The following is a 27,918-nucleotide window of genomic DNA, read 5'->3' on the forward strand; positions in this document are numbered from 1 at the left end:
CTTAATTTGTGTAAAAAGAAAAGAAAGAAAAAGAAAATCCTAGCATGAAAGAAGTAATATTGAGAATTGAGATTAATCAATTGCTCATTTTTTAAATTGTATGTAAAATTTCCCTGAATTAGTAGCTGTTGAGGTATTTTCTAATCCAGGAAAAAAAAAATAATAAGAAGATGGATCCCATTATTACATTAGCAAGGAGTTGACACTGACAGTGTGTTAGGCAAAGCATAGAAATAAAAAGTAGAAACAAAGACTCGGTGTGTTAAGTTGTTCTTGTCCTTGACTTTGTTTGTGAGTTGAAATCTGAAGCTGAATTGTTGAGTTTTAGGGTTTGAAGTTGGAACTGAAAGAATGGCGGGGTGTCGTAGAGACGCATTATTGCTGACAAGAGATAAAGGCCAATCATCGGTCGGATCTCGAATCGTCGTCACCGGAGTTCTCTTCGGCTGCATCTTCGCCTTGTTCACCGGAGTTCCCACTCCACTTCACATTCCCAGCCCTTCTAAGGTTTTCATGTTCCTCTTTCTCTTTCTCTTTCGTGTCTTCAAATTCAGTGTTAGGAGTACTGTTATATCAGCTAAATTTTATTCTCGACCAAATTACCTTCATTTTATAGTTCAATTTCTATGCACTTACACTTTCAACTAATCACTGTTAGAAATCATCCAAGGTATGACTTTTAAAATAAAAAAAAGTTAACAAACTTACCATAATTGGACAACAGTGTAAAAAAAATAAAAAATACTGTTATTGCATACCCTATGAAAATTGAAAAGTGCTTGAAATTAATCAGTCATCGTAGTTCTTAATATTAACCATCTCTCTATTTTTTAATGTTAGGGACCAAATCGACTTGTGATTACTAATTCAAGAACTAAATTGATTAAGTTTGTAATTTTAAGGGCCAAATTGACTCGTACTATCAATTTTAGGGACTAAATTAAAAGATAGTTGTAATAGTCAGGGATTAAATTTGCTTTTTTTTTTTTATATAATATGGAGAGTTTTATTGACTTTTACTTGTAATTTTGGGGGTTTTTTTTCTCTAATTACACCTTCTCTCTCTTATCTTTTCTCAAAATACACTACTTTTTCAAAAAATTCCCAAATTGCACCACTTTAATACAAATCTAATGAACCGTACATTATTTTTTTAAAATTATTAAAATAATATAAATATTATATTATATAAATATTTTTTTAATTGATTTTAAAAATACTTTTTTATTAAAATAATTTTTATAATTATTTTTTAATTTTTAATTATATATGCTTTTAAATTTTACTGTGTTTTTTAATTTATTTTAATACTACTAACTAATTTTCTCATTTTTTAATTAACGAACATAATAAAACAAAAACATTCTCATGATACTAAATAAAGAAAAAAATCAATAAAAAACTATATATATATATATATATATATATATATATATATATATATATATATATATATATATATATATATATATATATATATATATATATATATATATATATATAGAAGGATGAGTATGACGAATATGCAAGAGGATATAAAATTATTAGTTACATTGACTTACTGTTGTTAGATGGTTTCATCTGCATGCAAATCACCAGAACAAGTTAATGCACTTAAAGTTGATATTCTATCAGCAAAAGAGAAAAATTCCGAGCTGAAGAAGCAGGTCAAGGATCTTATGGAGAAGCTGCGTTTGGCCGAGCAAGGAAAGGGTCATGCTCAGGAACAGTTTGTTGTGCTTGGTGAGAGCCACAAGGCTGGGCCTTTTGGAACTGTCAAGGGTCTCAGAACCAATCCACCTGTCATTCCTGATGAATCTGTGAACCCCAGATTGGCCAAGATCTTGGGGGAAGTTGCTATTTATAAAGAACTTATTGTTGCTCTTGCTAACTCTAATGTGAAGGAGATGTTGCAGCTATGGTTCACCAACATCAAGAGGGTTGGCATACCTAATTATTTGGTTGTTGCCTTAGATGATAACATTGAAGAGTTCTGCAAATCCAATGATGTTCCTGTTTATAGAAGGGATCCTGATCAAGGTGTTGATGTGGTTGGTAAGAGTGGTGGTAGCCATGCTGTTTCAGGATTGAAATTTCGTATTTTGAGAGAATTTCTGCAACTGGGTTACAGTGTTCTTCTCTCGGATGTTGATATTGTGTACTTGCAGAATCCCTTTGATTACCTCTATAGGGATTCAGATGTGGAATCTATGTCTGATGGTCACAATAATAGCTTACGGGTATAATGATGTCTTTGATGAACCCTCAATGGGTTGGGCTCGGTATGCTCATACCATGAGAATATGGGTTTCTAACTCTGGTTTCTTTTACATAAGGCCCACTCTTCCTTCAATGGAGCTCTTGGATCGTGTTGCAACTCGGCTCTCTAAAGACCCAAAATCATGGGATCAGGCAGTTTTTAACGAGGAGCTCTTTTTCCCTTCGCATCCCGGTTATGATGGACTTCACGCTGCAAAGAGGACAATGGATATGTACCTTTTTATGAACAGTATGGTTCTCTTTAAGACTGTCAGAAAAGATGCTAAGCTCAAGAAGCTGAAGCCAGTGATTGTACATGTTAATTACCATCATGATAAGTTTGCAAGGATGAAGGCAATAGTTGAGTTCTATGCCAATGGGAAACAGGATTCACTGGATCATTTCCCGGATGGTTCTGACTGATAGAAACATTAGTATAAATATGTTTCTAACACAGGAAGGATTCGTACGCTCAAATTGATGTGATACAGAGGCAATCATTTCAGTTCACCTCCCTGGATCATTTTTTTATCTCAATGTACTTTCTGTTGAGTTTTACAATTTGTTGTGTTTGACGATTAAACATGTTTTCTGTAACTTTGTATATATTTCTTCTCTGCCATGAGATGAAATTCAATGTCTCTGCAATGAACTTGGCCGTTTTGACGTTGTTTTTTAATGTAAAGAAATTAACTGTGTATTACAGTTTTTGGGATATGAAATCCACATAGCTGGTTAGAGATTGTTGTGGGAATATTTAAGCTATTGTTGCCTGCGTATTGGTTTCAAAGTGACCTGGAAAATGTGCAAGTGCAATCAGTAGGAAGGAGAAATGGTAAGTCTGATCTTGAATATTTGTGTGTTTGGGCGTTTGTTGTGGTTTTTTCATCAAAATTTATTGGTTAGATTTGGCTCTTTTCTTTTGCTAGTATATTTGTTCCTACCCGTCATTATTTTCCTCACTTCACATGGCAGGTTACTATTTTTTTTTTCCTAACATGAATGATGGATCACATGACAGTCACATATAGGAGAATTGAGTTGTGGTGGTAGGCAGAAAATCTGTATGGTTTAATTGAAGTTTAGGTGAGTCAACGCATCTAAGGGTACAAATAGTGCCCATGAAACTGTGAGAATAATACAACCTGTCATCTAGGCCAAATTTTTTGGTTTTTTCTTTGTGTGTTGGTGTCTTATGTGGGTACAATAGTGGATTTATTTAGTATTTCCTACATTCTTTTTACATTTTAGAATCTTTAGTTGTTCTTTTATACAGCTCACTTTATAAAAAATTATGTGCATTAAATAATCACATCATGGTTAATTACTCTTGTCTATTTTTTTGTCAGCATGACTTTACACTTTTCTAAATGAGACAAAAGGTCATATATTGATCGTCTAACAAATTTTACATAATTATTTAATCACAATTAATTATATAGGATAAGTTTGTTGATTTTTAAAATTATTTTACACCATTAGTATTTAGATGTTAAACTCTTTCTAAATATAAAAAAATTACTAGTATATTGACATTAAAAAAAGAAAAAAAAAGTTATGCAGTGATAGTGTATAAAATTTTATATAATCATCAAACTATAATTTATTGTGTATGGTAAGTTCATTCACTTTTAAAATAATTATCTTAAAATCAAACGATGGTGTATCATTGGATAATGATATAAAATTATTTTATATCGTTAATACATAGACATTAAACTCTTAAAAAGATGATTTTAATTCTTACGTACAATTTTACACTATCATTCTATTACAAATCAACTTTCAAATTACTTTAAGATCATTATTTTAAAAGTCAACAAATTTACCATATATAGTAGATTTTAATTGGACGATTGTGTAAAACTTTTTTTTCTTTAAAAGAATATTGGAAAGATAATTGAAGTGGAGAGACAAATTAATTAAATTAGTGAAGTTGTTAATGAAGATAATTTTAAAAAGTTTAGATAGTTATTATAAATAAGATTACTAACTAATCTTAACAAATATTCTTGATATGTGAATTAACTGAAGATTCAGAAAAAATGTTAATATTTTCAATTAATGTTATGAGAGAAAGCTTGTTTAAAAGAGTGTGTATTTTTGGCATTTTTCAAAATTAAAATATCTTATAATAAGAAATAGAGATAGAATCATAGAATCACAAAAATTCTACTCAGCACGTGACGGGGTAAAGTATGAGTCATCACTTTTTTTCATTTATCCTTTAGAATTTTCTTCTTCTTTTGACCCATTAATTCGTATATTTCTGTGGCTTGCTTCACTATCTAAGATTATTGCCAATAATAAAAAAAATTGCATACGTCCTGCACCGCTTGTGTAGTACTTCACTCAGAAGTTTCTCCCTTCGTGTCTAGATGACCTCATCCTGTGCATGACAAACAATTAGAAAAAAAAATGCGTTTAGAATATCTGCAAATATCTATTTATTAGAAAAAAATATTAAATACATTTTTTTTATCTATGTAGTTCACCTGAATCTTGATTTCGGTTCTTGTAATATAAACTTTTTTTAAAATTCTTTTTTATCTTTATGTTGACTCGTTGGCAAGTGTACCAAATCGTCACAAGTAATAAAGTAATCGGAAGTCCGAGTGTCGAATCCACAGGGACTTTGTTTGTACTTAGATTAATGCAAATTCAATTTAAAAGCAAGAGATAACAATTTAAAATAAAAGATAAAGAAAGATAGAAGATAAGGTAGAGAAAAGATAAGATATTTAAAGATAAAATTAGAAGATAAAAGAATTAAAGATAAAAAAAAAGATGAAAGATTAGAAAAGTGAAAGATAAGAAAGATAAAATATTTAGATAAAAAAAAGAAGATAAATTCAAGATAAGATAATGTTGGGAACTGACTTGCCTAGCCTGCCTAGGATGTATGAGTTTATGATTTTTTCTTTACCAATTCATTTACTTGACCCCGATGCCTCACGATGACAAGCCTATTTTACCTATCTATCCCCCAAATGCCTTTGCAAAGACTCAATAGATAAAATGCATGAAGTTCTAATTCTAGATGTTTGCTTTGGGCCATAGGAATCGACCTTGGCACAACTTACTCGTGTGTTGCAGTATGGCGGGACCAGTACTATCGAGTGGAGATCATCCACAACGAGCGTCTAACCCCTAAAACTAATGCATGCATATCTTCTTTAAATCTTATTTAGAAATTACCCTCTCCCGATCATCTAACCCCCTAACAGAATATGAAGATGAATATGCAAGGTAAAAACAGAAAAGAAAATAGGGAAGAAAAACCTGGTATTGCATTGATAAATAGTGAAGAGTACTTCTAGGCCTGCTAGGCCCTAAGGGTTTAGCCACTCATGGCCATTGAGGGCTTTACAATGAGAAGGGGTGAAAGAAAGGGAGTAAATGAAACCCCTAGGAGAGGGGGTTCTGTCGTGGTGTGTTCTTTCCTTTGGACTGACTCTCTATTTATAGCTGTTGAAGTGGGCCTTCGTAGGCGCGCTCAGCGCAACACCCCTCGCTTAGCCCGTGTAGATCGCGCGCTTAGCTCGCGTGTTGTAGGCTTAGCGCGTTCTTCTGTTGGATCACAGGCTTAGCGCGTGACGCACGCTCAGCGCACGTCTTGGGCTGGGCCTGCTTCAGATTTTCTTCTTTTCTTCAATTTTTCTGGCCTTTTTGCTTGTTACACCTCCAATTTTTATATCTGCAGTCAAAATTCAACAAAACATAATTATTTAATATTTAAGCGCAAATAACTGCTAAATAATTATTTTTAAAGACAATTTTACCTTATTTTCTATTATCAAAATACAATTATTTAGCAGTTATCATTTTATAATTTCATTCATTTAGGGTTTGGTCTCTATAGTTTTCTTCTATTTATTGGTTCCTTTAGCCTCATGTAGTTTAGGTTCTAATCCTTACAGCCCTGATGGTTATCTCTTAAGTAATACGTGTGTTAGCATATTGCAGCTGTTACAGGGAGCAAGTTATAAATGGAATTGAGTATAGGAACTAAAACTCAAACTTATAAAATATAGGGACCAGAATTAAAATTTAGGTAAATTATAAGGATGGAAAATATATTGTAGTCAATAATTTTTTTTTTTCTCCCAGTTACTAAAAGGTTTTTTTTTTTACAAAACTTAGTTACGTGCTGTTTTCTAATTAATTTTTTTAATATTTTTTAAAGTAATTTTTTATATTTTTAAGACACTGAATATATTTATTTTCTAAGTACATTTTTATTTCAATTAATTTTGAATAAATATTTTTAAAAAAACTTGAAGCAAGTTGTAAAATTAATTATTTTTTGATAAAAAATAATCTCGACTTGAACTCTTATATAAATTTGTTTCGGGTGCTCATTTATGCGAGTCTTCATGATTCCGTGTGTAATTTGCAGGTCGTCTCGTGAGTTCAATTTTTGGTTTAATTTGTATGTACTTAAAAAATTGTATTATCAATCAATTATAAAAATTATTATTGCTATAGTTTTCAAGAAAATTACTGTAAATATTAGACTAAAATAGAATTTTGGTTTATTATCTATTTTAGATTTCAATTTAATTTCTTAAGTTAAAAAAGTTTTACTTAGATCACTTAAAAAATTCTATTAGACTAAATTAAATTAGCTTTTCTAACAATTTATCACACTAATTGGTCAACTTGATTACATATAACAAATTGTAAAAAACGTCACCTCAAGCCAAACCAAAGTGAAACATTTTATACTATTTAGCTTAAAAAATAACAAATCTACCATAGTACATTTGATACATAAGCTTACCATAATACATAAGAGTTTATGATTAAAGACAATATCAAAACCTTGTACTATTACGCACATATACTATTTATTATTTATTAATTTTTCTAAATCTCACTATTAATATATTTACTAGATAATATTAAATATATTTTTTAATTTTTCAACCTATTAAATATATTTTACAATTTTATTTAATATTTTTTATAAAGTAGTATTACGAAAATTCAGTCTGCATAAAACATTACTACTCTTTTTCACTCTGACTCTTTGACTCTTGTTTGTGTTCTAAGACCAGATAGAGTCAGCAGTCTGCATTTAATTAATTTGATTGTCTCCTAATTCGGGTTGAAAGGTGATGTTCAGTTTTTGTCTTTTGACTTTTGAATAACTTGCAGAAATTAATAGCTTAAGAATAAGCTGGCAACTGTCTTTTTGGATGAATGAAATCCTATCTTTGTACTTTGAAATCAAAATAGGAATTTCACTGTGTCAAGTGTCAATTGTCAAGCAAGGTACTGGATTATTGACAAAATTATTCACTTCTTATTGGTTCCTAACAACATGTACTTTTTTTTTTTTATTTGATTCCTATAGACATTATCTTAATTTATTTTTCCCTTCAGCGTGTAATATTGGACTCATTTATTTAAGCTTATTTTTATAAAAAATATTTTTTAATAAAATAAATAATTTGATGTTTTTATGTGTTTGTCTAAATTATTTTTTTCTTTGACAAACATTTTTTTGCTTTTTTAAGAATGAAACTTTATCTATTTCTTAAAAAAATTGTTTTAATTTTTAAAAAAATTAAATAATAATAATAATAATAATTGCATCATTATCGTTAATTATTTTTATTTTTTTCACATTTTACTCTAAATAAATTAATTGTCACATTTTACTTCTTAACCTTTTAAAAACTTATAAATTTTACCTTTTGTTTGAGCTTATGTGGAATGCTGTAATAATTACATATTTTTTATCTTCAGTTTTTTATTTTATATATATATATATATATATATATATATATATATATATATATATATATATATATAATATGATTAAGGTAATAACTATTATGTAAAATTAATTATGTATTTATTGTTTTTATGATAATGATTAAAATTATTATCATTTAAAATAAAATTTTGTTTCAGTTTTATGTGTAAAAATAATAATAAAAATAAATAAATATTAATAGGTTTCTGAATCCGTGATGGTGAGACGCACTTTTTAAAGCATTTGTAAGTGAACTTTTGATCATGAGTTTGTCTAGCAATTACTTTCATTGAGAAAACATCTTATTATATCTTATTTTAGATAAGGGCACAATCTTCAAGGTAAAATAACGATTATTTACTTGATAATATTTCTCCATTTATCTCATTTTATATATCCTTTAAGGTAATACACATGTTTAGATAAAATGATTGATTGTATCAATTTATATGATAAAATAATATTATCTGACTATTTTTTTTATTATAGCAGTAGGTAGGTAGACAGTAAAAAACCTAATTCAATAACATTATAGCTAGGTTACAAAATAATTTATAAGTATATTATTTAAAAAACTATTAATATTTTTAATATTCTAACATGATAAATAAATTGAGATAAAAATATTTTAAAAGAGACCACTAATTAGAAAATGATAAAAATAATGATCAAATGTAGAAGATAGTTTAAATTTGGTCTACGAAATTGATTTCTTGACCCTTAGAAAATAAAATTAGCATATCGGGGGTAGGAATATATTGTTTTGTGTGCATCCAGCTTAGTACTTAGCTCGGAGTATATGCCTATACTAATTTTGTGGTTAAATTACTCTATAAGTCTTTCAATTATGTGACAATATTTAATTAGATTTTATAACTTTTTTTTAATTGAATCTTTACGCTTGTATTTACTTTTTAAATTAGATCATTTTATCTAATTACTGTTACGTAAAATTAAGCAAAAAGACTCCATTAATTCATGAATCCAACATTGTCATTCTATACGTTTAAATTAAGTATTTTTACCTCTACAAAGACCAATATTAATTCTCATATTTACAGGTTCTAAATCCAATAACTTCAACTTCAATCTTTAAGTGGTATTCTCATTTATATGTAAGTTCACTTAAATCAAGTATTCTTTTACAAATTTTTGTATTCTAGACTTCACCATAAAACAATTTTTTTTGTAAACTTACACAATTAACTCGAGTAATTAAACTTTTATAACGATAGTTAGATAGAAAAAATTAATTAAAAAAACAAATACAATTTTAAAGACCCACTTAAAATACATATTCAAGTTCAAGAAGCAAATTGATAAAAAAAAATTCAAAGACTTAATTAAAATCTATTAAATAATTCAAAGATATGCATAATAATTTAACCTAACTTTAATTAGTAATTAATATTGGAACTCCGAGCAATAGATTGCACATTCTAAGTATTAACGATAATTTAAAAACTAATTAAATTCTAATATCTTTTTAAGGAACTAATTTGATTAGGATGTAAATAAACTTCTGTCCATCGTAAATATAGTCAAATCAACCTTAAGATAATTGTATCCAGTTTAGTATGGTTTAATTTTAGAAGTGTCAAACTTTATCCATGTCATGTCAAGAGTTAAGTCTCCAAGTTAAAAATAAAAAAGTATCAATCAACACAATTTATCCAACTTGACCCATCTTTGTTTTTTGTTCTCCAAATTTTAAATAATGTTATTCAATACTATGCAATAATTTGTGGTAAAGTATGTATCCCGCAAAACACTGAATTATAGAAGGAAGAGGTCCATATAAATTTGAAGGACAATAATAAGAAGAGGTTGCACTTGGTGGTTCCAAACCAAGTATTGAAAATCAAAGAAAGTCTAATTTAGTTAATGAAGTAGGATATAAAAGTGTTATTAATTTCTAATAGTATATTCAATTTTTACTAATAAATAAATAAAAAATAAGTATTGAAATGCAGAGCTAGAAGAAAGTATTACTCACAAGACTCTGTTGGTTTCTTTCACTTGTTTGGGAAATATTGTGGTGGGTTGCAGCAGAAGGAGGTCCTACTATTCTTCATTTTGAACAACAACGTCATGGTCATGTCATGTATTCTTCCCAATCACCCCACGTGCTCTCTCAGTCTCGTGCCATTTCTGTCACCCATTTTGAATTTGGGGCCCTCCTTCTCTCCATTCTCATCATTATTTGTTTTTATTTAAAAAAAAACTCTTTTCATATGGTTGAAAAATGTAAATATCATTAAATTGTATTTTTTTTTATAACTTTTAAGATAATTATGATAATCTATAAATTTATCAATTATCATATATTTACATTATTAGTGTATAATATTTTTTTCTCTTATTAAAAATTATAAAATAACAAAAATATTTTTTATTAAAAAATCACAAGTAAAAATTATCGAAGACTCACATTTAGATTTTCAACTAATTCTAATTTAAATTAGAAAGTGTTAAAAAAAAAGTGTGTTAGGATACTCCATCCCCATGGAAGTGCTTATTTGGTGCAAACTCATTAAGCACTCGGTCTTGTTAAGAATATGTCCATTAGGACAAGTTCTTATCAATTATTTATGTAGCAGTAGATGCTTATATAAACATTGGTTCTTTAAATATTTTCTGAGTCTCATTTACGTGTATTTTTAAGAAATAATAATAAAATGAAAAAAAATGAGATTATCTGTAAGACTCATTTCATCAATAATTTTTTTTTTATCATTCTTGAATTAGATGAGTGACTTAAATTATAAAAAGTAAATATCGATGATGTGTAATGAATAATGATTTTTTTTTTAAATAAGCTTAATGATTAATGTTGAAACCTATTAGAACCTAAAATGCTGAAAAAAATGAAAATAACCTTAGAAGATGGATAGGAATATATTACTAACGTTTCTCTTTCTAGCCATGGCTACCAATAATGTGATTCTTATGAAGTGAAGAAGTCAAGTGGTCCATTTGCATTATTATTATGCATCACTTAATGAAGAGTAGATTGCAGCTATAATATTAAGTTCTTTGTTGAATATTTAGACATAATTTTAGTTGGCTATCATTAATGCTACTGACTTAACATTGTTGCTGTTGAGCTGTTGGATGCAAATACACAGTGCAATATTGTTATTATGAATGAAATTTGACATCGCATTGACTGAACGTTTTAATGTACTTTTTTAATTTTTATTTTTACCTGCAAACACGAGAATCCAACCGAAATAATGAAATGAAAAAACACTGTAGGACAAAAGAAAGAAAATAAAGGGGAAGGCTCACGATGCCCGTGGAATAATCTAAGCTATGGAGTAATGACATTCAAGTACTTTGATGGGAAGATACTATTATCTCAGTTTATATGAAAAGGGAAAAATAAACAGAGAAGAGACTAAAATACAGATGATAATATATGTTTAAATGTAAACTAATAATTTTTTGAAAGTAAAAAAATTCACGTTTTTATAATTCAAATTTTAAATTTTTTTCCTCTTGCTCTTTTATTTATTTCTCCGTAACAATTAAAGAGATGATTAAAGTTAGATTATTTTTGGTTTTTTATACAAAAATGAAAAACTTAGTAGGCAAGACGCTGTTGAAGGCGTCAATTAAATATAAAACCAAACCAATTTATTATGATAACAACTTGAGAATATTTTATAAAAGTTAATGAAAAAAATTGTGAATTTTATTTATCAAATTTTTATGATTGATATTTGACGGGAAACTTATACCATTTGAGTAAATTTATTTGCAAAAGACACCCAAAATAACCATTTACACACGAAAATAATCCCAATACTATCAACTTTTTAACCTCATATTTATTGGAGTATTAAACATGTATTAATATTTTTTTTACAGATTACCGGTAACTAAGCAGGATAACCATATTGCGTAAAACAAAAAGTAGGATAATTCTAGATTATAATTTTTTTTCTTAAGTATTTAACGTAATTAAATATCTAATCACTAGTGTAAATTGATTCAGGCTATCAATGATCTGAGTGAGTGAATATTTAATAATGCGTTTACAAACACATTCTATTAAATAAAGTGCAGAAACAATATGATAAGTAGTGTTTAATAAAAACACAAATTTCCAATTATCTGTGAAAAAAGAGTATCAAATATACAGTAATAGTATCTTCGTTAATGTCGACACTCATTGACAAATCCTACGTGGTACCAGTGGCATGCGTAGTTACTCGTGTCCCCATCAACATTTGTTAAAATAATAATAATAATAATAATAATAATAATAATAATAATAATAATAATAATAATTTTCCGAAAGAAGAAAAGAATAGATGTGCAATTTTGCAGTTTTGCCGAGAATAGATGCTTACCATAAAAATAGTCGCGCTTTCGCATCGCTGGTAAGAATAATACAATCAAAACTAAAAAAGCTATAATAATTATCCTCATTGTTTTTTTTTTGTTCTATTATGATTTTGCTGAGTGTTGAATATTTGTTGAAAAGAGAAAAGTGACCAAAACATCTCTTAACACACTACTTTAATTAAAATCATGAGTCCCATTAATTTAGAAATGAGGTTGAGAAATACATGTATTCTTTATGAGAAATGGAGTAATTTTTTTCTTAAGATAAATTCTGTTCAAATTAAGTACAACGATAAAGATAGATTTTTCTCATAAAATATTTAACATAATTATACGTTTAAAACTAGAACCGAAATTTACTGATTAAATTAAAACTATTTTATAATATTACTTATTCTTAAATATAAAACTTTTTTAAGTTTTATTTTTTTATAAGATTCTTTTTATGTTCTCTTTTATATTAATTATTTTTAAAAAAATATCTTTAATTATTTTACAATAAATATTACGAATCAAAAAGATAAATACATTCTCTCACTTACAAGGATTAGAGAAAAAAACAATCACATTAATTATATAAAAAATAATTAACTAAAAAAAATGATATGTTCAATAATTTTAAAACTCAGTAGAAAAAACAAAGTTGAATAATTTTAAAGGTAATTTTAAAAAATAATATAAATTGTTAACAAAATTTAATGTTGTTAATTAAATTAATAATTTTCTTAAACAATATGAATTAGTTAAAAATAATTATATTTAGAGAGCGAGGTAGTAATTGAATTAATTTGACTAATCTAATAAAAAAAAAGTATAATTCGTACCAAAATAGAATGTATAGCATTATTTTTCTACTTCACAAAGGTTTGGAGTTGCTAATGCTAACATTACTAAACAATTGTTGTTCATTCAGAGCTTCACTCAATCCTTTGCACGTCTCAATCTGACTCTTCACTTCACTTCATCGATTTTGTGATTCTCTCTCTCAATAATGGCAGCACGCTTTCAATCTGCAGCTGTAAGTTCTTCATTTTTTCTCATTCTCTCTGTCTGCACTGAGTAATTTGTAATAATATTCGGTTCTTGCTTTTGAGGTCACTGTTTCTTTCTGCAGTTGCTGCATTGGCATCTTGGGACCATTTTTTTTTTCTTTACCACTACTTTTTCACTGGTTCCATTGTTGTATTGTACTCTTCCTTGTGCTAGATCTGAAGCTGGAACCTTCCCCTTCTGGTTCTAGTATATGCCCTGCTTGATTTGGTTGCTCTTAACCCTTTTCAGAAATCAAAAACACTTGCAAGTTCCATTCTTTCAGTTTTATTATTATTATTATTATTATTATTATTATTATTATTATCAGGTTTTAGTCTATATTTGCTGTTGTGATCTGCTGCTGATTCTGTTATGTAGATGCTCCTCATGTCTGATTCTGCTTCATGTATTCGTGGCCATAAAGACATTTGCGCTGAAATTAACAATCTTTTTGGGCTTTTTGCTTTTGGGAAGTGTTTGGAAGATCTTGTAAAATTGAGGGGGAGCAAAGTGATTCGGCTCAAAGTGCCCTTGTCATTTCAAGTTATCATATCTCACATAAAGTTTGTTATGATTTTCTTTTTGCTATAATTTGACAACCTTTTTCCAGTAAAGTAAGAGAGAGAGAGAGAGAGAGAGAGAGAGAGAGAGAGAGAGAGAGAGAGAGATGTTCACTGATTACTAAGATTGATAGGTGAAGTTAAATTGAATACTAAATTTGTCTAACATGTATGCAAGCCTGCGGAGTCTGTATCAATATGTAAGATGTTTGTTTTTCCGCGTTAAAAATAGTGCATTCATCCAATCTGAAGGTATCTTTAATTGGATTTTCCTGTATCAATTTATCTTATATAACTACGTCGTTTAACTTTTAAAATGAGCGAATGAGTTGATTGTCTTCAGAAAAGAAAGGAATGGCAAAATCTTAGTTTAGCACACAGTTTTCTGTTCTTATTAACTGAAGATGTTAACGTAAACAGACATGCTTGTGCTTACATGTTTGCTGCATGCAGGTACTATGCCGGTGTTCCCTATAGGGAAAGATGAAATTCAAGTCTAAGAAAGGATGGAAATCTATTGTACCACTTCATTTGAAAGGAAAATCGGCGACCCGTTTTTCTTTATTTCGCAAAGTCAATTCAGCTGCCTATGGACCTGGCAAAACACCCGTTTATCTGAATGTGTATGACTTGACACCCATGAATGGTTATGTGTATTGGGCTGGTCTTGGTATCTATCACTCTGGTGTAGAAGGTGCAGTTTTAATCTATTATGTTGAATTTTGATTTTACTTTGCCTCTTAATCCAGGCATGTTATGACTTGTAGTAATCTGGCTTTTATTTCAAATGTGTTAGTACTAAATCCTGTGTTGGAGGGATACAAAACACTTTTGTTTAGTATGAATTGCATTTCCTGTATAACCAGACAACCGGGCAAGGGAAGAGACCTAAATTTTAATCCTTGTGTTATATGATACCATTTCAAGCTGGCCAAGTTTTGCTAGGTCATATGCTGTCCAAGTAACTTCATGACTAGAGAAGGTTATTTTTCTGGAGTGTGCAATAATGGTGATTTATCGAGCCTAATGTGTGTGTGTGTGTGTCTTTTCTAATTTAACTTTTTGTTTTACACTGATAACTTGAGGGCACTCTGAGTGAGCAAACTGAAAAATATCAATTTGTCACTTCCACAGAGTATTTGTTCCTATAATTTTCTGACTTCTATCTGTCCTTGTTTTCAAGTTCCCCAAATCTTCTGTGCAATCCAAACTCATCTAAAAACCAAGAAGCTGGTAATTATTTTTCTCCCATCATATGCAACTGGATACAGGATATAAATTAGGGACTTTATGTGTACTTAGGGTGGTTCCCTTATTCTGCAGCAAGTTGCTGCTTGGATTGGCTTCTCTTTAAATGTAGCTATTTAGTTTTGAATTAGCACTTATACATCATCTGATCAATTTTACCTGTAATTTACAGTTCATGGTGTCGAATACGCGTTTGGAGCTCATGACTACCCAACCAGTGGTGTTTTTGAGGTTGAACCTCGCCAATGCCCAGGCTTCAAGTTCAGGAAGTCAATATTCATAGGAACCACATCTTTGGATTCTACTCAGGTTAGGGAGTTCATGGAACGCCAGTCAGCAAGCTACAACGGTGACACATATCACTTAATTGTCAAGAATTGCAACCACTTCTGCAAAGACATTTGTTACAAGCTGACGGGGAAATCAATTCCAACATGGGTAAATCGGCTGGCCAGGCTAGGTATTTTCTGCTCTACTTGTTTCATTCAGGTGGTAGTTTACTTTTTGCAGTGTGTTTGGATGGAGGGAATGGAGAAAAGGAGAGGGAATGAAAGGTTTTCTTGCAACATGAGATTGGGAGGTTTTTTCAATGGTAGTGGTTCTTTAATTTTATCCTGCTTAAAATTAAATTGTCAAAGCTCATCAGCAGTACTGCCTACTTCTTTTTCCTTCTTTTTTATCTTAAAGTTTAGCAGCCTAACCATTTTTTTTTCCACATTGGTAAGTTATTGATTTATGACTTCCATCACTCTTTTCTGGACATCTCTAGGTTGACATGAATTTTATGCTTGAGTACTGGGCGTTTCTTTCAAGTCATCCAGATATATTCCCGGGAATAGGAGTTGGGAATGTATCATTCCCTTGTTTGGTACAAGTTATACAAAACTATTCCCAGGAATATACTACATGATTTTTCCTCTCTTGATTCCCATGTAAAAGGGTGGGAATCCAATATTCCCATGGAAATAGAAGTTACTTTCTACAATAACTTCCCACTTTCACTTTATTCCATTTTATTTTTAATAATTTTATTTTAATTAAAATAAATTTTATAATATTCCAAGGAATGTTAATTAATTACCAAACATGTTGATGGGAATAACATTCCGAGTAATAGTATTCCCAGGAATATCATTCCAAGAAGTATAATTTAGTCCGTAAAACAAATGCCCCCTATGCTTGTCATCTTATGTTATCATGGATGGTATGGCTTTTCCTGTATCTTTTGTCTATTTTTTGTTTTCTTAAAAATTTAAGACTACACTTGGACAAGTGCTTTTCTTAGTGCCCTTAAGGGCGCCTTTTAATTTGTCTAAAAGTTATGTGGGATAGCATGTGACACATTTTAATCTGTATCATATTAAATCCAAACAGCTACTGTAAGGGGAAAACTAGTATGAGTTATTATGACCCATAACCGATATCATTTATGTTGAGTGTTGACTCTTTGTGGCAGGTTCAATTTGCAATTGCATTCTTCCTGAAGCACTAAGAATTTCTGCTGTGGGGCATGATCCTAATTATCAGCCTCATGATAGTGAAAAGAGAAGGCTTCGAAGTGGCTTCAATTGCTTGTCCTCAATCTCAATGCGTCAAAAGCACCTCTCCACATCTTCACTGTTTCTACAGTCACCCATAAGAGGCTGCTTGTCGTCGTCATGGCCCTCCTCCGAATTGAGAAAATCCATTAACCGTTCCCTGAAAGAAAGATAACTGAACTTTGAGAAGGTAGGAAATGAATGATTGTAAGAATCTTGTTTATGTAAGTAGGATTTGGGTTTCATCACATAACTTCATTTTCTTTTCTTGTCTTTTGCTGTTAAACCTGTCCTGTTTTTTATTGATTGGGAAGAATGATCCTTTCCAAGCTTAGAAGAAACTTTCTAAATGAGCATCACCACCATCTGCCGTACTGTATTATATATATATATACACACACCCACATGTAAATTGACTGTAGATGGTCATGCACTGGCAGTACTATACCATTGATATGACTTTAAGATAATTAATTATCATACATAGTAGTTATGATATGATTAGATGACACTGAACAATTGGTTTACACCGTCATTACACATGTACAAACTATTTTCTTATATAATTTTATAATTCAAAGTGTACACAATGCGTCTTACACATTTTCAAACTATTTTCTTATATAATTTTATAATTCAAAGTGTACACAATGCGTCTTACACATTTTCTAAAGGTGATATTCACCCGTCATGATATATAGATGGAATACATGGCAACATTTGATCAAGGAAATTAATCATAAAAGCTAGCTTAAATTATAAAATTCATAAAAGTCAACTTAAATATTTTATATATCTATGATCTTCCCTGCGCCCATAAGCTTCAGCACTTGTTAAGATTAAAATCATTACCAGATCACAAACTAGCAACCGAAATCTCCCCAAGCAAAAAAATAAAATCATCAGAATCAGCAATGATATTGTAAACAACCCCATATTGGAGATTATCTCCCTGGACCTCGACAAATTGATCGACCATTAACATATGTATCTACTATCTAGTTCAGCACAGGATTATGAGTTCTATTTTTTTTCTTTCATCGCATAATACAACCACGCAGTGAATACACTGACCATGAGGACGAGTTAGCGTTGGGAAAACAACCCTTTAGGAACACGAAACAAATTATTGAGATCCAAGTTTACATGGCCTTTCTGAAATGAGTCAGGAGATTTATCAGGGGTGCCCTTCGATCGTATTCTAGTAGCACGGATCATCCTTATTTTTAGGCAGGTTCAAAATACATTTGCTTATAAAATTAAACATTTTCATTGAGACAAATATAATTATGTTATTGAGTTATACAAATGGAGTGAAGTGTAATATTTAAATAAGATTGAAGTTTGGTCACACTTAAATAAATAAGGTAATATAATATAATTTACTCTAAATAAAAAGAGTGTATTATATGGGTTAGTTTTGATGTTGCTATCCACATCTCAATCCAATTTAAAATTGAAAGAGTGCACATTAAATAAAAAGTGAATATCACATAATGACATCTCATTGGTTGATTTGGAAAGACATGAATTACCAATAAATAATTGTGAATAATTGATAACATCAAATGAAATAGTTTACGTTTCTCTATACTAGTCCCGTTGGTTTTTTGTTGGGCTAGTTTTATTGTTGTTATCCACATCTCAATCCAATTTAAAATTGAAAGAATGCACATGGAATAAAGAATGGATACCATATAATGACATTTCATTGGTTGGTTCAGAAAGACATAGATTATCAAAATAAATAATTATAAGTTGTAGATAACATCAAATGAAACAGTTCACGTTTCTTTGTGCTAGTCTCGGTGGATCCTCGTTGGGCTAGTTTTGTTGTTGTTCTTATCCACATCTCAATCCAATTTAAAATTGGAAGAACACACACCACTTAAAGAATGGATACCGTATAATGACATTCCATTGGTTGGTTCGGAAAGACATACATTACCAAACATATAATTATGAGTCATTGATAACATCAAATTTATCGTTCACATTTCTTTGTGCTAGCGCAACTGGATCCTCGTAAAGGCTTTCAAAGCTTTATAATGTGGAATTGTGGCAATGCACCCTCCATCTTCATCTTACCATCACTTTCACACATGTGATTATTCATATCACATAAAATCTACACTATAAAGTCAATTACCTCCTTTTGTTCTCACCAAATAGATTATTAGACCTAGAGGTCCAAGACAAGATTGACGTTGTCCACACTTTATAATTGTTTTTTTTTTTTTTACTTTTAGTATCTTTTATTGTTTCTTGAATTTTGCACTCCAATTATTTATGCTAGATCTATGAGTTAGGCAACAGATCCCCATTCATGGACCTTTGTTGTAGATTTACTCATATGGAAGTTGTTGATCATGTCTTATATTTCTCCATCCTTTCTTTTATGCTTTGCCCTGTCCTTTGTTCTAACCATGGACAATAAATATATTTAACAATTGTGATTTCCTTCATTAATTAAACAAGGTAAGAGTTCTAACTCATTTGTTATGGTAAATTAACTTACTTAATAATAAGAATTACATGATTAATTTTCATCCTCATCATTTGTAACCTACCATTGTTAGGCGTACCTCTAGTGTCAGTTGAGCTCGCATTTCCTGTTGGATTATTTTCTGTATCCAATTGGGAGCAATCGACTATCAATCCCTGGAATCGACAAATAATATATATGCATGTATGCCTCCATCACCAAAAACATATTTAAGAGTTCTTCATGTTCATTTCCTTGATCTGATGCATGTTGTTCAAACTTCACAGTCAAACCAATATATACATAAGCCTAAAGAATATTGCTATTTCGTACGAAGCCGTTGTCGCACGAATCATTATGTGTCAATAACATGTGCTAATTGATGAAATACAAGGCAAAAAAAAAAATTCATAACAATTAGCATTTTCCTAAGCCTAAATTTAATTAAAAGTAATTTTATCACAATGCACCTACAAAAAATTACAATTAAGATTAGAATAATTTATTATCAAACAGAAGCAACTCAATGATATGTCATAGACAACATGAATTACTTACAACTTACTCCATGGAACAACTATCAACATTATATGCATTTTGATTTTTTTTTTCAAATGCTTGTTAATACATTAAATACATTATATATCATCATTATGGCCCCCATTGTACAATCAAATTTCACAATTGTGCATCCTTAGGAAACACGAATTGCTATGTTTTTCTACAGATAAAAAAAATCCAAATCATATTTATCTAACTATTAATCCTATTAAGCTAGAAACAACTACTATGACTTTAATTTTGAATATGGTTTCTGTGGTCCTAAAAAAAACTTATCATTGTTTCTGATTATATTGATCTAAAAATTATAGTTCTCATATCAATATAATTGTATACTTTGTCTTGATATAATACCATGGTAACTTTACTCCAATTCGAAATATAACTTTACTTCATGGTATCTTAAGCACCTACATCGAGGTGTTGCCTTCGATCAATACATGAAATTTTGGATCAAATTTTTTATATACTCGTCTTAAAATAAGTGTCACATTTTTATCATACTTTTTAGTTTTTTATCATACTTTTTAGTGTAATTTTAATTATTTTTTTTACTGTATCACTTTAGTTTTCTTAATATAATTTTGATATTAAGATTAATTTTATAAAATTATTATTTTTTATCTATTAATTAATTTTTCTTATTATGTGTAAAATAACCTAAAACACACTTATATTGAGATTGAATACAAATCAAAGTGTACAAAATGCGATGTACATTTTTTAAAAATAAAAGTTGTATACTTTTTCTAAACATGATATTCACCAGTCATGATATATCGATGGAAAACATAGGCATGATCAAGGAAATATCACAGAAAAAAAATCTAAAATCCATAAAAAAAAAACAACTTAATCATTTTACATATCTAAGATCTTCTCTTCTACCATAAGCTCCAGGACTTGTTAAGATTGAAATCATTACTAAGTTACAAACTTGCAACCCAAATCTCCCTAAGAAGAAAATGAAATAATCAGAATCAGCAATGATATTGTAAATCAGATTTCCTATACTATCTTTCTTTCATAACACAATACAACCATACAGCGGATACACTGACCACAGAGCCAAGTTAGCATTGGGAAAACAAACCTGCAGGAACACAACAAATTATTAAGATCCAAGTTTACATGACCTTTCTAAAACGAGTCAGGAAATTTATCAGAAGGGGTGTCATTCGATAGTATAGTACTGCTCAACTGTTTGTAAATTTTAATACAATCTAGTAATTTTTCTCTACAAGTGTCTAACTATTGAAACCTTTTACCTCTTCTCTCATCTATTACAAATTAATTCACAACAGATTTACCAAAAACATTACAAGGTCTATGTAGAAAGTTATAAACACATAAAGAAAAGTGATAAAATTATAAATAATTACAAACTCGTAAAAGTAGTAACATTCTACCCTATTATCAAGGCAAATGCTCTTATCACAATCATAGCTTGAACACACTATAACCTATTAACTCTTGAATTGTGTGCTTCAGCAGCAGTTCACCAGAAATTAATTTAAAGTCATTGCTAACCACATTATTTGCAATCGAATTACACAAGAACGTATTAGCATTATAAATATAAATACCCCTCACATAAGCAGTCCATTCATAAGCAGATACTAATTATGTGTTTGGATGAGGAAAGAAAACACCGATAATGATACATTCTCTTTTGTTTGGTTAAAAAATATGAAAAAAGAAAGAGGGTGTAATTGCGTTTAAAGTGTAGTAAAACTTTTCAAGATTTACTGCAGAGTGTTGTTTGTGTAATTGTTGTACTATCCATACCCAATGTTTGAAACAGTAGTTCATTATAAAACTACTACCCGGAAAGCTACATGATTCACCATTAAACAACAATAATCATGTTCATAATCTCCTAAAGACAATTTGCATGCCATATTGAGGTGTCACAGTCATCAACAACATTGGTCCGTGAGCATATGTTGGTGATACAACAAAAGAATACCTCTGTAAGACCATGACAAGTACAATTTTCATTTCAAACAAAGCTAAATTTTGACCCACACAATAGTTAGGGCCTAATCCGAAGGGAAAATATGGAGCTAAATGCTTCCGAGGCTCGACAAATCTCATAGGATTGAATTCAAGAGCATCTTCTCCCCATAACTTCGGATCATGATGAGCTGTTGTGATAGATAAATATAGTTGTGTACCAACAGGAATGTCAATGTTCCTTAATTGAACTCTTTTACTTGCTTGTCTTACCAATGTCCCTGGATTAGGGTAGAGTCGAAGTGTTTCTTGAAGTATCAAGTTCACCTGTATGTATAGAGAAAAACAAGAATTAGAGATCTCTAATGATTATAAAAGGGACAAAAGTTGGATCAAATCGTTTGGGCATTTTAAATATTATTCTCTAACTAGAATTAGACTTCCACTATTATAATTTACATTGACCTTTAGTACAAACTTTTTATTATGTAATTTATTAAAATAAAACTCTAATTCTAATTAAAAAATAATGCCAACAGTGTGTAAGAAATTGTATCTAAGCTTTGTGCTTATAGAAGTATTTTAAAAAAATTAACAAGGCATACATACACTTACAAGTTTTAGGTCATTTAATGCTTCTGAAGTTGGAGAAGTATTAGGTCCTAAAACACTTAGTACTTCCTCGCGTGCCTTGCTTTGCCATTCTTGATTTATCCCTAAAAGGAGGAGTGCCCAGCTTAATGAATTTGCACTTGTTTCCTTTCCTGCCATATAGAAGTTTTTACAATCATCCACTATCTCGACCATACTTAACTTTTGTGTCTCATTCTTGATAAATTTGTGAGAAGACATCAACAAAGAAAGCAAGTTCTCTGAATTTTGTTCTGCTTTATAGTTGTCATTAATCAACACTTGAATTGATTCACTGGTTTTCTTCTCTAATCTCTTTCTTTCTCGGTTCTTCTTCGTAGGTAAAAACCTGCATGCATATTATTGTTTCCGTTTATATGTTATTGTTAACATAAAAGGAAAGATCAAACAATTATATTGGTGAATTGGAGGTGGTTGGGTTTTTATTAGAACTGAAAAAATTGATTTGACCCGATAGCCCATCAAGAAAGCCAGGCCAAGTTGCAAAAAAGTTGGCCTAAATAAAATTAGGTCAATTTGACCCCACCTAAAGGGTCAAATAGATCAAACTAGACCCATAAATTTTTGGCACAAATATTTGACTTCACATTATTTTTTTTCCTTTTAAAATTAGTGTAAATTTAAGAAGAAAAAAAGTAGGTCAATTTGGTCCAGCCAAACGGGTCAGAACGAACTGATCTATTTGATAATTCTAATTTTTGCCATATGATATATACCTGAATCCAGGAAGATAGACACTTCTGCTAGCAAGGGAGACAAGATGATAATGTTGTTCTAGTAAATCAAAAATCCCCTTCCCTTCTTCATAGTTACTTCCGAAAGCGACTTTAGATATAATATCAGATGTAAGGTCATGGAGATCTTTGCTCACTTCAATCTCAAATTCATCAACACCTTTGTTCTCATCTTCCCACTTGTAAAACATTGTTTTTGTGCTATCTATAATTTGTGGAATCCAACACTGATACAAATACATTTTAGTCACGAAAATGTTAATTTTTATAGAATTCCATCTCAAAGATTATACAACACTATAAATGGTAACTATTATGCCATAAACTCCTTGAAACTCATTGGTTGGAAAGGATTCGTCGTGCCAAGTTAAAGAAAACATTTACGATATAAAGGCTAAGTGAGAAGGGTTAACATTGTTTTTTTATCACTCTTTCTAAAGTATTCCTGTCTTATTTATTACAAACTATTAGAAGTTACAAAACCAAGACTAAAACTTATTAAATAGGATATGAGAATTATAAAACTATATTTTTTAATAAACTTTAACTAATAACAAATAGTTTGCTGAAAAAAATATTACTAACATTTTTTATAAGTTATTTTAAACATATTTCATGTGAAGAAATTATTGTATAGACCAAAATATGTAACATGTGAGAATTTACAAAATGTATTTCCCATGTGATAATAACACTTCTCAGTTAACAAGAAAGTGATAAATAACTTACAACCTAATAATTCTTGATTATGTAATAATTTCTCGTGAATATTATGAGTATAAAAAGATTACCTTGACCCGCTCTATTTTAAAAGCCTGATTAGCTATTGCTCTATGCACTGCCCATTTGTCTCGTTTCAACACCAATATTCCTTCTCCAAAGAACCGTTTCGCCGACGGATTCGGATCTATCCTCTCAAACCAATCACCCGTTTTCAAAAGGATCTCCTTTATCATATCCGGGTCGGATAATACCAGCCTGGGATCCGACCCGTGCCAATACAGAACAGTTTTCCCATACATGCGTGACCATTTGTGATAGAATGGACACACACGCTCGAGGATGTCGTGGCACAATGCCATTGGCCTGGATTGAACTTCCGCGTACATGCCTCTGATCTCATCGGTGTTCCCTTTGATCGGACGGTAGGAAGGACCCCTTATGCCTTGTTCACGAAAGTGACGTGCGATGACCCATGGCACCCAAATGATTGAATATGCAACTCTTGCAAGAAACACTAGAAGCACAACAAGGATCACAAAGAGTAGAAGATGGTGCATGATTGGGGTTCCTAGCTAGAGAAGTGGGGAGTTAATTAACGTTTCTTAAGCTTCTTTATATAAAAACAAGTTATGAGTTTCATGAATGTGTTAGGTGGATATACATGATTATGCCCATGTGTGACTCTAATTACAATTTATATTTTGATGACACCAATTATAATTCGCCTTGCGTTTAATTATAATTAGTGAAGTACGAATCACGTGATAAACCATATAGATTTATCGGAAACTCCTATGAGGACATGTAACGTTGTTGCAATTGGCTACTGAGGTATCTTGCATTGCCATGATTATCTCCATGTCTTGAAATCTTAAATTCTGATGAAACAAAGCAACTTTTCTTTTTAAAAAGTACAAATTACATGAGAAAGAATCCAAAAAAATTGATGTATGGTAAGATTTTATTAAATTCATACGTGCAAAAATAATTTATTTAATGAAAGAATTAATTCATGAAATTAATTTATATTTGATTTTTATTATATATAACAAAAAATTAAACTAACAACCGTGGTGAATAAAATTAATTTTTAATCCAACAAATTAAAACGTGTCGATTGATCTCTAATTTAGTAGCAACAAATATTACATATGAAAGGCCATGTTGATTAAGGGGAACTCGTAAGAGGACAAATCACAATGATGCAATGAGTGACGTATCAATCCACCAGGTTCATAATAGAAAGATTGAAATAGCAATTTCACGCACGTTATGTAAGTAGTAGTTACTATTTGCTACTTTGGCTTGGAAAATGTTTACATTATATATTGGCGTAAAAATTCAATTCTCACCTTATAAGGTGCATTTAATTTAGGGTGAGAATTGAATTTTTATAACTGAAATTTAGGTGATTTAAATATAAAATGTAAAATTATATTTTACTAGATAAAACTTATTTGAATGAATATATTAAAATTGTTTTTGTTTCAACTTAGAGCTTATTTATTATAGTTTGTTACAATTTTTACTATAAATAAAGAACATAACTAATGAAGAAGATACACATGAAAGAAAAATATGTGAGAAAAGAGATTGAAAAACAAAGTCATTTGTTAAGATAATAAAAGTGTTTTTATGTGAGAGAGTTATCATTTTTTGTAACTATTGAGTGAGGTACTCGAATTTGTAGAGTGATACACAATTTATGGTAAGTTACAATTTTATAATCATTTTAATGATAATAAAATACTTTTGAGACGGTTCCGTGAACATAGACAAAAAATATTGAACCATGTTTAAATTTTTGTATTTGTTATTATTTTTCTAAATGATATAATCTTTATTATATTTTCACCATCCTTTTGTGGGTATAGATAATTTTATTTGAATGAGTGTTGATTAGCCAACAATATCAAGCATGAAAAATGCTACTTAGATAATCAAGCATGTTGTCGATGCGCGTGAGATGGTGAGTAAATGTTTACCTTATACTACTTGGGTAGTCATGGAGTTATCTTGCACGTTGGGGTCACATTGACACTACCGAGGCAAGAATGACAAAGCAGATTAATACAATTACTCAGATTCGTCTTAGAAGAGAACTGAAACACATCTCCATTTACAGTTACAATGACCTAAAAACCTTATCCATTGATTTTTCAAAAAAAAAAAAAAACAACCCAATCCAAATGAACCTTTCAAAATTGAATTTGTTAGCTATAATGAAGTTTGCACCAAAAACATATTAATTAATCATCATTATTATTATTATTATTATTATTATTATTATTATTATTATTATTATTATCTTTTTGTTGTATGCGTTGTAGACATTGGACCAAAGTGCCGAATATTTTATTATGCTTTGTTTGGATAAAGCGTTTACTTGAGAAAGTATGTATGTTGTTTATATATTTTTTAATTCGACCGAGAATTTGTATTTATTATCGTAAGAATCTCTCTCCAAAAGTTCCTCGCGCTTTGTTTCTATTTCTCCATCTGAATCTCTCTCCAAAAGAAGTGAATAAAGGATAATTAAGACCTCCATATATATGTGTATATATGCTGAACACCGATTCTCTAGCTTTGCATGTTTAATATTATTGTTCCATTGTAATGTGGTATTAATAATGCTATTTTGATCATGTTGAAGAGAAGATGTTGTTAACCTAAGCCTCGAAACCGAAGCAACGATGCAATGAATGGTGTGCCACCCATATGATAGAGATAGGCATAGCAATTGGGCATGAGATTATTGCAGAGAAATGATGATTGAGAACAAATTAAGCCATTGTAGAAGGTGCAAATATGCTTGCAAAAACCTTGGTACTTGTTGAATTGTGGAAAGGGTACGGTGCATGCCGGTTCCAGCATTGTTCACTGGATTGACCATAATTCCTGAAAATGCTATATATAATATGACAATGAATTAGTTTGTATGACAAAAAAAAATGTAGGAAGAAAAATGATTTATGTAATGGAAAAAGATAAAAATAATAATAATAGTAATATATAAAATGTTATTTTATATATACAAGTGCTGTGAGATTTCAAATTGTTTTCACCATTGAATATAAAAAATGCATGTTTCAGTATATACATAAATTAAAATCGGCTCAATTATTTTTTCAAATAACATGATTTTTTATTCGATCTCTATTTTTAAAAGGATTTAATTTTATTCTCGTAAGAAAATTTTCATATTATCCTTGTGTTAGTTTTTCATTTATTCTGTTAGTTATATATCCATAGATTTTGACACATTGAGCTATGATTTTTTGACAATGGTCGGTGATCTTTTTTTTTTAATTTCCAATTGATGTATTTATATTGAGCTATGATTTTTTGACAATGGTCGGTTTTTTTTTTTTTTCTTTTCCAATTGATGTATTTATTTATCATGTAACATGTTTATTAATTTCTCTAAATTTGTACTTTTTTATTCTTAATATATTTATTAAGATTGTGTTTGACAAAATTAGTTGTAAAAGTAGCTGGTAGCAACCGCTAGTTAGAAGAAGAAAAATTAACTTATTAAATTATAAATATTCGATAAAATTAGTTGAAGTAATTGAAAAGTGTAAAATGATGAAAAATAATAAAACTATGATTTATTTAAAAAATGTAAGTAAAAAATTTGATAAATATAAAAAGCTAGAAGCTAGCATTTTAAAAAAAGTTATTTGAAGTAGCATTTCAAAAAACGCTAAAAACTATTGAAAAATTACTAAAAAAACATGTTTATCAAACAACCAAATGAGTTATTTAGCTAGGAAAAAAAAATAGAAACAGGTTGAAATATCTTGTCGAACATAGTCCAAATTTTGTTATTACTTTATTTTAAATAAATCATGATTTTATTACTTTTATCTCATTTTACTCTTTTAAGTTACTTTATCAACTAGATTTAACGAACATTTATAATTTAGGCTATATTCGAAAAGATATTTCGTCTAACTTCTAACTTTTTTTATTAACTGAAAAGTTCATTTGGTTGTTCGATAAACAAGTTTTTTTAGTAGTTTCAGAATAGCTCCTAACGTTTTTTGAAATG

The 27,918-nt window shown here is 29.7% G+C and overlaps 2 protein-coding genes and 1 pseudogene across 4 annotated transcripts; 2 read left to right on the forward strand and 1 right to left on the reverse strand.

Moving 5' to 3' along the window:
- LOC100787861 (arabinosyltransferase RRA3-like) lies at positions 1–2,974 on the forward strand (annotated as a pseudogene).
- Positions 2,975–13,250: 10,276 nt separating this feature from the next.
- On the forward strand, positions 13,251–17,113 carry LOC100788399 (PPPDE putative peptidase domain-containing protein). 3 transcript variants are annotated; one of them, NM_001255659.3, is made up of 4 exons: positions 13,251–13,394; positions 14,422–14,662; positions 15,389–15,676; positions 16,673–17,110. In NM_001255659.3, the coding sequence occupies exons 2-4, from the start codon at positions 14,452–14,454 to the stop codon at positions 16,927–16,929; spliced, it is 756 nt and encodes a 251-aa protein (NP_001242588.2). In that variant the 5' UTR covers positions 13,251–13,394; positions 14,422–14,451; the 3' UTR covers positions 16,930–17,110. The 3 variants fall into 3 exon arrangements, with proteins under 3 accessions (NP_001242588.2, XP_006600173.1, XP_040866817.1); XM_006600110.4 differs by lacking the exon at positions 13,251–13,394 and adding an exon at positions 13,395–13,672 and having other exon boundaries at positions 16,673–17,113; XM_041010883.1 differs by lacking the exon at positions 13,251–13,394 and adding an exon at positions 13,727–13,951 and having other exon boundaries at positions 16,673–17,113.
- A 3,387-nt stretch (positions 17,114–20,500) lies between these two features.
- LOC100789281 (cytochrome P450 734A1) lies at positions 20,501–24,573 on the reverse strand. Its single transcript, XM_003550326.5, has 4 exons — positions 23,933–24,573; positions 23,124–23,368; positions 22,372–22,735; positions 20,501–22,083 (listed from the first exon to the last, which is right to left on the reverse strand). Exons 1-4 carry the CDS (start codon positions 24,419–24,421, stop codon positions 21,670–21,672), a joined length of 1,512 nt encoding a protein of 503 aa, XP_003550374.1. The 5' UTR covers positions 24,422–24,573; the 3' UTR covers positions 20,501–21,669.
- Between the last annotated feature and the right edge of the window lie 3,345 nt (positions 24,574–27,918).

Source organism: Glycine max, chromosome 17 (genome assembly GCF_000004515.6).
Source record: "Glycine max cultivar Williams 82 chromosome 17, Glycine_max_v4.0, whole genome shotgun sequence".
Taxonomy (NCBI): Eukaryota; Viridiplantae; Streptophyta; class Magnoliopsida; order Fabales; family Fabaceae; genus Glycine; species Glycine max.